The sequence below is a fragment of the Chiloscyllium plagiosum genome, chromosome 10 (assembly GCF_004010195.1).
Source record: "Chiloscyllium plagiosum isolate BGI_BamShark_2017 chromosome 10, ASM401019v2, whole genome shotgun sequence".
In the NCBI taxonomy this organism is placed as follows: domain Eukaryota; kingdom Metazoa; phylum Chordata; class Chondrichthyes; order Orectolobiformes; family Hemiscylliidae; genus Chiloscyllium; species Chiloscyllium plagiosum.
In genome coordinates, this window is record NC_057719.1 from 260,275 (window position 1) to 273,004 (window position 12,730).

Here is a 12,730-nt window from a genome sequence, read left to right on the forward strand (position 1 = left end):
AGTCAACCAAACTAGGTGTGCAATTATTTTTTAAAAAAACAAAACTTCATATTCCAAAGGTTCAATATGTCCATAAGTAATTTAGGATCCTGATCCATCATAATGGCACTTTAAAACCTTGACAGTTCATTTCCTGCTTTTATTAAATTACTCACATCACTGATTTTTGGACTGATACTTGCTATTCTATTAAAACCTGATACTTTCCGTTAAACATTTTACTATTAGTTCAAGGGCAGGCACCCACTCGTAATTGTCCTGCAGTTGGTGTTTTGTTTAAAGTATTGCCCAAAAGAGCATCACTGAGTAGCTGTAGTGAATTTTGTAGGTAGTACCTACTCATGCTGTACATTACTGGTAAAGAAAGTGGAAGTTGAAGTTGATGAATGCAGTACCAATTAAGCAGGCTGCTTTGTCCTGAATGGCATCAAGTTTCTTGACGTTGTTGGAGAGGCACTCATCCAGGCATGTGAGAATATTCCATTATGATACTGGATGGATGGTAGGCATGACTCAAGGTCAGGAGGCGAGTTACTCACTGCAGAATTCCTAGCTTCTGTCCTATTCTTGCAGCCAATGTTGAATGAGACTGTGTAAATTTTAGAGTCATAGTGACGTACAGCACGGAAACAGACCCTTTGGTCCAACCCGTCCATGCCGACCAGATATTCCAACCCAATCTAGTCCCACTTGCCAGCACCCAGCCCATATCCTATGCCTTTTGCTAAATGGTAAGTCCTACAATGTTGACGATAAGGTATTTTGCAATAGTGATGCGGTTGAATGTTATAAATAAGAATCTAGATGCTGCTCCATAGTCAAATATATTCAAGGCTGAGATAAATAGATATTTGTTGACGCAGCATATTAAGGTAAATGGGGAGTGGGCAGAAAAATGGAGTTGCAGCCTAAGAACATATTGAATAGCAGATCAAGAATACATGATCTACCCTTGCTTCCACTGACTATGCTATGATCAAGTGTAGTCTGATGGTGCAGAATTGTCATGATGGGATTTGCCTTACTTTTTGAAGAAAAGAAATGCCAAGCATTGTTGGATGCCAATGTTCTAACTGTGCTGGAACAGCATGGGCAGGAGCACAGCCCAAGTGGGTGAGTATTTCAGACAGGATGCTGTACTCAGGCTAAGACTGGGAATTGTGACATACAACTTACCTTTTTTCTCAAAGCCTATTCACCATTTCCGAGGCACAGATCAGAAGTGAAAAGGAATAATCGTTTAGGCGTGTGCAACTCTGATAACACTTGGGTACACCCACAGTCCAGTGAAAGAATACTTTTAAAAGTCCAATGACTCAGCCATTTTTTGACATCAATGGAATGAATCAACTTGCCTGAAGACGGACATCTGACACCGGGGGCCTCAGAAGGACATCAAGATGGTCCCCCACCATCTTAATTTTTTTTGAAAAACTGTAAAGTGGACATCATTTGCAAGGCCAGTATTTATTGCCCTTCCCTTTGAGAAAGTGTTGAGTACCTCCAGAATTACTGCAGTTCACATGATGCAAATAGATCAGTGTCACAGAAGGAGCTCCAGGATTCGACCTAAGTAAAAGAATATCAATACAGTTGAGCCTGGCTAATTCAGTCATATGAGACACAACCTCAGGGTTGTAAATTTCAGCCCCACACTCTATGCTTGGTTGGCAGTGGCTGGCATTGCTGCCTCACAGCTCCAGAGACCTGGGTTTGATTCTAACCTTGGGCAACAGCCTATGTAGAATTTGTATGTTCTTGTTGGGTCTGCACGAACTTCTGCTGAATGTTCTGGATTATGCTCACAGTCCCCAAAAATGTGCAGGTTAGGTGGATTGGCTATGCTGAATTGCCCATAGTGTCCAGGGATGTGTAGACTCAGTGATTAGCCATGGTTAATGCAGGGATTACAGGGATGGAGAGGCAGGTTTGGAGGGGGTTGGGTGGGATTCACTTAGGAGGCACGGTTAGTAAGTTTGCAGATGACATCAAAATTTGAGGTGCAGTGGACAGTGAAGAAGGTTACACCAGAGTACGTCATCTTGATCAGATGGGCTAATAAGTGGCAAATGGAGTTTAATTTAGATAAATGAGGTGTTGCACTTTGGAAAGTCAAATCAGGGTAAGACTTAGACACTTAGTGGTGTGGTCCTACGGCGTGTTGCTGAAGAGAGACCTTGGAGTACAGGTTCATAGTTTCTTGAAAGTGGAGTCACAGTGAGATAGGATAGTGAAGGTAGCATTTGGCTTGTTTTCCTTTATTACACAAACCATGGAGTATAGGAGTTGGGAGGTAACATTGTAGCTGCAGAGGACATTGGTTAGGACAGTTTTGGAGTATTGTATGCAATTCTAGTCTCCTTCCTATTGGAAGAATGTTGTGAAACTTGAAAGGGTCCAGAAAAGATTTACAAGGATGGTGCTAGGGTTGGAGGAGTTGAGCTGTAGGGAGAGGCTGAATACACTAGGACTGTTTTCCCTGCAGCGTCAGAGGCTGAGGGGTAATCTTATTAGATTAGATTAGATTACTTACAGTGAGGAAACAGGCCCTTCGGCCCAACAAGTCCACACTGCCCCGCCGAAGCGCAACCCACCCATACCCCCACATTTACCCCTTACCTAACACTACGGGCAATTTAGCATGGCCAATTCACCTGACCTGCACATCTTTGGACTGTGAGAGGAAACCAGAGCACCTGGAGGAAACCCACGCAGACACGGGGAGAATGTGCAAACTCCACACAGTCAGTCGCCTGAGGCGGGAATTGAACCCGGGTCTCTGGCGCTGTGAGGCAGCAGTGCTAACCACTGTGCCACCGTGCCGCCCACAAAAATCATGAGGGGCATGGATAGGGTAAATAGACAATTTCCTGGGTTGGGGGAGTCCAGAACTAGGAGGCAAAGGTTTAGGGTGAGAGGGGAAAAAGTTTAAAGGGAGCTAAGGGGCAATCTTTTCACATCGAGTTTGGTGTCCATATGGAATGAGCTGCCAGAGGAAGTGGTGGAGGCTGGTACAATTACATCATTTAAAAGGTACCTGGATGGATATATGAATAGGAAGGGTTTAGACGGATATGGACCAAGTACTGGCGAATGGGACTACATTAGATTAGGATATCCGGTCAGCATGGATGAATTGGACCAAAGGGTCTGTTTCCATGCCGTATACCTTTATGAGTCGAGTGCGTGGTGCTGGAAAATCAGAGCAGGTCAGGTAGCATCGACGTTCCGGGAATAAGCCCTTCATGAGGAATGCATCTTTATGAGTCTATGAAGAGTCGGCATAGATCCAAACAGGCTGAACAGCCTCTATTGACACTGTAGAGATTCTATGATTCATTAAATTAGGACAGGCTGCAGCTTGCTCAAGAAACTCCAGATGGCAGTCTTTCCACATAACTGCTACTCTTGTCCCTCTGCATGGTAGAGATAGTGTTTGGAACATGCTGTCAAAGCAGGCTTAGTGAATTGCTATAATGCATCTTCCAGTGGCACATGTGCATACCAAATATATTGATGGTGCAGGAAATAAACAGTTACAATGGGATATTCCTGGCAGGGAACCTCCAGGGTGGAGAGATAAATGAAAGGGGTGGGGGAGAGAAAATAGCATAGAGTACAATAGGTAAATGGGGGTGGGGATGGAGGTGATAGGTTGGAGTGGATAGGTGGAAAGGAAGATAGGTTGGTAGGACAGGTCATGGGGACGGTGCTGAGCTGGAAGGTTGGAACTGGGGTGAGGTGGGAGGAGGGGAAATGAGGATACTGGTGAAGTCCACATTGATGCCATGCGTTGAAGTGTTCTGAGGTGGAAGATGAAGCGTTCTTCCGCCAGGCGTCAGGTGGTGAACAGCAGAGTGGGAGCGGGAAGTTGAAATGTTGAGCTATAGGGCGGTGGGGTTGATTGGAAATAGCTCTTTACTGACCAATGGTAATGCCTTTGAACAGAAAGAGGCAATAGGTAGATGCTCTTGTTGAAACCATCATTACCTGGTACATGTTTTGCACAAATATTACTTTCCATTTGTCAATAAAACTAGGATTTTGCTCCAGTCTATCTACATATTGTATATCAGTATCGGAGGAGTCGCACATGATGCTCAGCATTGAATAATATGAACAGTGAATATTCATATACCTGATCTTATGGTGAAGGGAAGGTCATTGAAGGAGATGTCATGAAAAAGGTTAACCACTTTTTTTTGTGCTGGTTATGAAAATTAGTGAAGAATTCTCCCTCACTCCCCTCTCTGGCTCACTGTATAACTTCCACCACCATTAACAGGATGTGACAACCCCAGAGTTATGATCTGATCCAATGACTGTGAAATCACTTATCCCTATTGCTTCTACTATTTAGCATGCATCCTCTAGAGTTGCTTCATCTTATTAAAACCTGAAAGAACAATGGAAATCAGAAACAAAACAGAAACTGCTGGAAAAACTCAGGTCTGGCAGCATCTGTGGAGAGAAAGCAGAGATAATATTTTGGATCCAGTGACCCTTTAGAATTGATGGTAGCTAGGAAAAGGTTGGTATTTATGCAGATTAGGCTTTGGTAGGGCTTAGGCGGTAATACACAACAGGTGGAGATAGAGTCCAGATGGAAAAATATTGGGCATAAAAAGAAATAGGTAAAGGTTAGCCGAAGAGAATGAATAGTTGCTAATGGGGACGATTAGAAGCTGACAATGGGTTTTGTGGTAGCAGCCAATGTGATGACAAGACCTGCTATGTGGGGGGGGGGGGGGGGGTAAGAACATGGATGAAGGTGCTTCAAGCCCTAACATCTTTGAACTCAGTATGGAGGCCAGAAGGCTGCAGAATCCACAAGCAGAAAATCAAGGTGCTCTTCTTCCAGTTTTTGCTGAACTTTGCTCGATAACTGCAGCAGCCCTGACACAGACATATTGGCCAGGGAACAGTGGTGTGCTGAGGTGGTAGGCAACTAGAGGCTCAAGGTCAGCTTTGCAGACAGAACATAGGCGTTCTGCAAAGTAGGCACCTACTTATACACCTTCTGTTGTTATAGGGAAAGGTGCTGTGGGTCGGTGGGGGAAGCGTTGGGAGTGAAGGAGTAGTAGACCATGGTGTTCCGGAGGAAATGGACCTTGCCAAAGGCTGACAATGGAAGGGAACGTGTGTCTGGCGGTGGCATCCCTCTGGAGGTGGTGTAAATGGCAGCTAATGAACTTCTGGATGTGGATGGCGGTGAGAATGGGAGGTGAACATGAAGGGGACACTATCGCTGCTGTGGGAGGGAAGACCAGGGATAAAAGGTCAAAGTGGAGATGGTTTGGAACCAGCTGATGGCCCTGTCAACCACAGTGCTGGGAAATCCTCAGTTGAGGAAGACAGAGGACCCCTTGTCAAAACTGGCATCAGAACCAATGTGACAGACAGAGGAATGGGAGAATGGAATAGATTCTTTACAGGAAGCAGGGTGTGAGGATGTATAGTCCAGGTAACTGTGGGACTCTAAATTCATAGTGGAAGTTGGCAGCTGGCCTATCCCCAGACACGGAAACAGATGTCAAGGAAGGGAAGGGAGGAGTCAGATGGACCAGGCGAAGGAGCGTGTGTTGGGTAGAAATTGGAAGCGAAATAGAAAACTTTTCCAATTCTAGATGAAGGGGAAGCAGCACAGATGACATCATCGATATACCCGAACAGACAGTCATAGTCAGGCTGCATCAGGTGGTAGAGAAGTCAATGTTTTGGGTGTAACCCTTCTTCAGGACTGGGGATGGGTGTGGGGGTCCCTGCAGATAATAGGAGTGGCAAGGTAGGGTGGTGAAGTGGGGATAGGTGAAGACAGGTAGAGGGCATGACCTGGTTGGTCAATGGGAGGAATGAATCGGTTGGTGGCTGGGAGGAATGGAAGGGAGGGGAAGGGGCTGAGTAGGGAGTCAGGGGATGGGGAGGGAGGTTATTTGAAATTGGAAAACCTAATGTGGAGTCATCTAGGAACACATGGCCACACCTTTCACTGAAGTAAGAAAGAGGAGTTAAAAGAGAAGTCGCTCGGGGGAGTGGAAGATGGATGGGGATGGTTTGGCCTTTATTCCAGGAAGAATCAAAGAGCCCAGAGATCATCCTGCTGGAGAATGGACATGTAAAAGGGATTACATGCCCATGGTAAAGAGCTGGTGGCTGGAGACACAACCTGGAAATTCTGACACTGAAAGTCAGAGGAATCGCAGATGTAAGTGGGAAGGAGCTGGAAGGGGGGAGAAAACAGCGAATCAAGGTAGGAAGAGATGGGTTCTGTGGGGCAGGAGCAAACAATGGGTCTGTTCAGGCAGCTCTGTTTGTGGATTTTGGCAAGGAGGTAGAAGTGAGCTGAGAGAGATTGGGAGATGAATTTGGAGGCAGATGAAATAAGGTTAGTGACGTGAGTGGGCAAAATAGCCTGGTATCCCATGATAGGGTCCTGGGGAGATAGGTGGTGGTATGAGAGCTGGCACTCAGCCTCTGCAATGTAGAGGTCAGTCTGCCAGACAACATCAGCACCACCCTTGGTGGCTGGCTTGATTGCAAAGATTGGATCTGAGAACATGGAGTGCAGTCAGTTCTGAGGAAGATCGGTTGGAATAGGTAATGGGGACACAGAAATCAAGGCGACTAATATCAAGTCACCAGTTCTCAATGAACAGATCAAGCACAGGTAAAAGGCCAGAGGGAGGGATCGAATGTGAAGGGAGGTGCTGGAAATGGGTAAAGGGGTCTGTGGGACAGGAAGAGGACTCTCATCCATTCACTACAGCTCCAGACAACAAGGAAACCAGCTTTTCAGCCATGAAACATACAAATTAGATGCTGAAGGCCAATCAGCCTCCACAAGCCTGCTCCACATTCTCACCAATCCTCAAATGACATTTCACCTCCTTGCTTACCAAGAACCTACATCTGCCTTAAAAATATTCAAAAGGCCCAATCCCACACTGCCTTTTGAGGAGTTCCAAAGATTCCCAACTCTCAGGAAGAAATAATTTCTTTCTATTTTAAGCATGGGACTCATCTATGTCAAGACACTTCAGTATCTTGTATAAAACAAATATATTCCAAAGACTAGAAATCTGAAAACATTGGGAGAAATTCAGCAGGTTTGACATTAACTGTGGGGAAAGAATATCAACATTTTGAATCAAGTTAAAAAAAAAATCACCTCACCAGGTTATAGTCCAACAGGTTTATTTCGAAGCACTAGCTTTCGGAGCGTTGCTCCTTCATCAGGTGGTTGTGGAGTATAAGTTTGTAAGACAATTTATAGCAAAAGTTTACAGTATAATGTAACTGAAATTATATAATGAAAAAGTCCTAGATTGTTTGTCAAGTCTCTCATCTTTTAGAATGACCATATTAGTTTCAGTTCTTTCATATGTAAATCGCAAAATTTTTTAAAAGTTACATTCTCAAGTGAACATTAACAATGGAGGTCGTGTCAGCCCTGATAATGTATTGAAGGTGCAAGCTGCCCTGTGTGAGGCTGTCTGTACCACAATGGTCAGACGGATTCTAATCTAAAAAATTGATTTATAGAATCTTACAGGGATTCATGCAGCTTTTGGGCAAAGTAAAATGTAATTCTGCAAATAGAAATTCAGCCCACAAACTTGTGTGGGTGGGTGCGATTCTGCATGAGCGTATGACAGAGGGTCTGCATGTGTACAGTGCAATAGGGCCAGCTGTAGTGTGACATGAACCCAAGGTCCCGGTTGAGGCCATCCCCATGGGTACTGAATTTGGCTATCAGCCTCCGCTTGGCCACTTTTCGTTGTTGCCAGCCCTGAAATCCACCTTGAAGGTCAGTCACCCGAAGGTCAGAGGTTTAATGTCCCAGACCACTAAAGTGTTCTGCGAGTGGGAGGGAACACTCCTGTATGTTGATTGTTGTGCAGTGTCCATTCATCCATTGGTGAAACCAAGCGGAAGCTTCGGCAATGTACCATGCCTCAGGGCATTTTCGCCTGCAGCGTATGAGATAGACAACATTGGCTGAGTCGCAAGAGTACCTGCGAGACATGGTGTGAGGTGTCCCCACATGTAATGGTGGCATCCATGTTGATATTTTGACTCTTCGTACAACCTTGTCACGGTAGACACTGCATGTATTGTCCTGAAAGCTAGGCAGTTTGCTATGAACAATGATCTGTTTGAGGTTTGATGGTTGTTTAAAAGCAAGCAGTGGAGGTGTGGGGAAGGTCTTGGGAGGTGCTCATCCTCATTGATAATGTGTTGCAGACTGCAAAGAACATGGCGTAGTTTTTTGGCTCCTGGGAAGTACTGGACAACAAAGGGTATCCTGTCGGTGTCTGTCTCCCGAGGTCATTTATGGTTCCTCGTTGTGGCACATCGGAACTGGCGGTCAATGAGTTGAGCATCTTACCCTGTTCCTATGAGGGCATCGTTGAGTACTTCCAAGTGCCCGTCGTGTTCCTCCTCAGCTGAACAGATCCGGTGTATGCGGAGGGCTTGCCCATAGGGGATGGCTGTTTTAATATGTTTCGGGTGGAAGCTGGAGAAGTGTACAGTTATCTGTGGGTTTGCAGTACAGTGAGGTGCCCATTTGATTAAAAATCAGTCTGACTATTGTGGCACAGTCTCACACAGGGCACCTCACACCTTCAATGCATTATCAGGGCCGACATGACACCAATTGTTGAAGTTCACTTGAGAATGTAACTTTTTAAAAGAAAAGTTTTGCGATTTACATGTGAAAGAACTGAAACCAACATGGTCATTCTAAAAGATGAGAGACTGTCAATATATAATTTCAGTTACATCACACTGTAAACTTTCACTATAAATTCTGTGTCTTACAATGTTATACTCCACAACCACCTGATGAAGGAGCAGCATTCCGCAAGCCAGTGCTTCCAAATAAACCTGTTGGACGATAACTTGGTGTTGTGATTTTTAACTTTGTACACCCCAGTCCAACACTGACATCTCCAAATTTTGAATCAAATACAACTCTTCCTCAGAGCTGAAAAGGGTTGGGAAAAATGGTGGATTTTATACTTTTGACAGAGGCAGAGGAGGAAGAATGGTGTGGAGGTGCAGAGGTGCATAAGACAAAGGCATTGCTAATGGGGGTGAAAGAGAAGTAGACGTGGAAACTAGCTGCCAATTAAGTGGTGAAATGGGTTCTCTTAGCCATAATTCCCCTCAAGGTGTTTCAATCAAGTTGCTCTTCCAAACTCCAGGTGATGCAAGTTTGGCCTGTACAACTTTTCCTCACTAGACAACCCTTTCATTTCAGGTGCAGTCAAGTAAACCTCCTGAGTATCTACTCTAAGCATTCTTGAAGATCAAGACCATTTCTCAATTTTTCAAAATCCATAAAATATTGGGTCATTTAGTGAACCTCAAAACCAGCTTCCAACTCAAGAAATTATTCGAGTACAGTACTGTCCCCAAACACTTATGGAAGATACAGCACGGAGTTAGAAACAGACTAAAGATCTCTCTACACCAAAGTTAGTAGAACAATTGCATCAATGTGATTTCATCATAAGCCAATGCCTTGGAATTAGAATAGAAAACAGACTGTCCATTGGTAAGAAACTGTAGGCAATTTTGTAAATGGCCAGGTTGACAGTGTTGCAAATGCCCTTGGTTACAGGGTACCTTCAACCACCAGAGTATTGTGGGCAAAGGGCTGGAGAACAATACATTACCAACTAAAACATCAGTAAGAGTGAGTATGGTTCTACAGAGGGAGTAATGGTAATGCATGACCTTGTTCATAGACTGGCTTTAAGCACCTCTCAAAACAGCTGTCAAATTTTAAAGGAAAAATCACATAATACATTTTATTAACTGATTAAAAATCCAAGGCATTAAAAAAACCACTATTGTACGATCTGCTGTTTAAACCTCCTTTACCATTTTGTTTTGTCCACGAGGGCTATGATTGTTGGGTCCAAAAGGACGAAGGAGAGAGTATCATTCATGTATAAACACCAGCCTCTAATGGGCTCCTACTCCAGCTTTCTTCAAGATCCGCTTGGCGACACAGTAATACTTCATATAAAACTGGCAACGCCATCCTCAGACTACAGTCCAGTTGATTCTGGGCACTGATTATTCTATTTTTTGTCCTCTTTCTCAGCATCTAAAAGTGCAGAGCGGATGCCAAGTTTCTTCAGTTCCTCCACGAGGTCCCCATTCTGATGCATCTGTAGTAGGATATCACAACCACCCACAAATTCACCGTCAAAGTAGATCTGAGGTATTGTCGGCCAGTTGGAATAGTTTTTAATACCTGTTTCAGACAAAACAAATAACGAATGAATAAACGAACGAAGAGTTTATCAAGTTCCTCTATCCCGGTTTCCCGCTCCTTCCCCCGTCTCCAATAATTTCAAAGCTTTACCGCAAGCTTGGGTATTTGGACAATTAGGTATTTGGCCCCTTGAGCTTGCTCTGACATTCACAAGATTAATCATTAAATTCAAGTCCAGTTCCTATCCTATTCCCATATCCCTTGATTTTTTTTCAAATTTATTTGTGGGATATGTCTCTTGCTGGCTCAGCCAGCACATAAATGTCCTCTGAGCAATCAGGGATGGACAGTAAGTGTCAAGCACACCACTGCAGATGTGGAGTCACAAGTAGGCCAGGTAAGGGTGGCAGGTTTCTTTCTCCAAAAGAACATTAGAGAACCAGCTGGGTTTTCCTGAAAATTGCCAGTGATCACTTGAGCCTTAATTCAAGATTTTTAATATTTCAGAATACTGAATTCAAATATCATCATCTACTAGAGTGGGATTTTAACACAGATCCACAGAATATTACCCAGGTCTTTGGATTAAAAGTCTAGCAATAATATCACTAGGCCATTGCCTCCCCAACAACTTATCCATCTGAGCCTTAAATATATTCAATGTCTGAGCAGCCATGGGTCCTTGGGGTAGAGTATTTCAGAAGATTCAGGAAAGTCAAGGAATTCTATATCTTAGCCCAGAATTGTTATATCCTCAAAGTAGGCTTCCTAGCTCTGGATTCACTAACCAGGAGCAACAATGCTCAACATTTAGCATAAGCTTTTTAAAAAAAATTGTCTAAGTAAACTCTCTCTCAATTTTACCTTCACAATAAGATATCTTATTCTAAACTTCAGTGAGTACAAGCTCATTTTACTCAAAGTTGCTTGAAGAGACAGACAATATTCTCAGTCTTTACTGCACTCTGACATCTTTCTCTCACTCCCACCACCCACTTTTCATTCTCACATTGCAACCCCTTTCAATAAACATACGTATGGGGTAAAACAACTTCATTCCACATACAAATTCCTGAGTATCCAGATTCAGTCGTTTCTCACCCATTCACTTTTTTGCCTTTTATTGAAAAAGATTTAGGATTTTTTTTTTTTTTTTTTACAAAATTATAAAGTTACTATAAAATAGTATTACAATCTGAATTGAACTTATTGTCACGTGTACCAAGGTACAATGAAAACCTGTGTCTTGAGAGCAATACAGGAAGATCACAGAGTTAAATAGCATAAATAAGTAAATAATAGATAAACAGCAGCATAACAAAAACACAGGTACAGGTGAATACTAGGAGCTGAGTCTCTATTCAATATTCAAACAACAGTAGGGTAGAAACTGTTTCGAAACCGACTAGTAGATGCATTCTATAGATGGGAGGTTGGCCTTTGTGATTGTCCAGGCCGAATTCCCACTCTCTGTAACAGTCTCTGACCTTGAATGGTACTGTTACCATACCAGGTAGCGATACATCCAGACAGAATGCCCTCGATGGTGCACCTATAAAAATTGGCAAGGGTATTCACCGTCATGCCAAATTTCCTCAGCTGCCTGAGGAAGAGGAGACATTGTTGGGCCTTTGTAACCAGTGCATCCACAGGAGTCCAAGAAAGCTTGTTGTGGATGGCCACTCCCAGCAGCTTGACATTCTCCACTTGTTCCACCTCTGCCGAAAGTCAATAATGAGTTCCTTGGTTTTGTCGGCATTGACAGAGATTGTTCTCAGCGCACCATTTTTCCAGGTCCAAGAAGACCACTGCCAGTTGATCTGCGCATGCTCCGAGTGCACGGCCTGGTACTCCGTCTGGTCCCATCGCTTTCCTTGGGATTCACATGAAGGAAAACTGATCTGATCTCTGATGCAGTGACAGTTGGGATAGGTTCGTCAGGACTTGTCAGAATAGGTGTTACCGCTCTGTCAAACTTCTGCTCAAAGCGAGCATAGAAGGCATTGAGATGATCTGGGAGGGATGGGTCATCGTCTGCTATCTTGCACTGTCTCTTTTTAGAACCTGTGATGTCATTCAGTCCTTGCCATAGTCGGCGAGTGTCTGTCTGGGTCTCGAGTTTGGATCGGTATTGGTCCTTGCCTGTCTTAATGGCTCTGTGAAGGTCACACTTGGATTCCTTATATTTGAGTGGGTCTCCTGATCTGAAGGCCTCACACGTTTTTTTTTTTTTTAAAAAAAGCAGGTTCTGTATGTCCTAATTCATCCAGGGTTTCCTACTGGGTAACACCCGGATTGACTGACTTCCTCGGTATGCAGTCCTCCACACACTTGCTGATAAAGTCTGATGGTGGTAGCATACTTGTCCAAGGTACCTGCGGACTGCTTGAACACAACCCAACCAGCTGATCCCAGACAGCCCTGGAGTGGATCCTCTGCCTCCTCCAACCAGCACAGGACCTATATCCACGGGGGGGGAGTGTGTGGGGGAGTGGGGGT

General features: G+C 44.1%; 1 protein-coding gene across 1 annotated transcript in view; it reads right to left on the bottom strand.

Annotated features, from left to right (window-relative positions):
- Nucleotides 1-9,790: 9,790 nt before the first annotated feature.
- glrx5 (glutaredoxin 5 homolog (S. cerevisiae)) overlaps nt 9,791-12,730 on the bottom strand; it is a 10,897-nt gene continuing 7,957 nt past the window's right edge. The window contains exon 2 of the mRNA XM_043696886.1: nt 9,791-10,270. Coding sequence (XP_043552821.1) covers nt 10,095-10,270 — 176 coding nt within the window. The 3' untranslated portion in view covers nt 9,791-10,094. The remainder of the gene's footprint in view (nt 10,271-12,730) is intronic.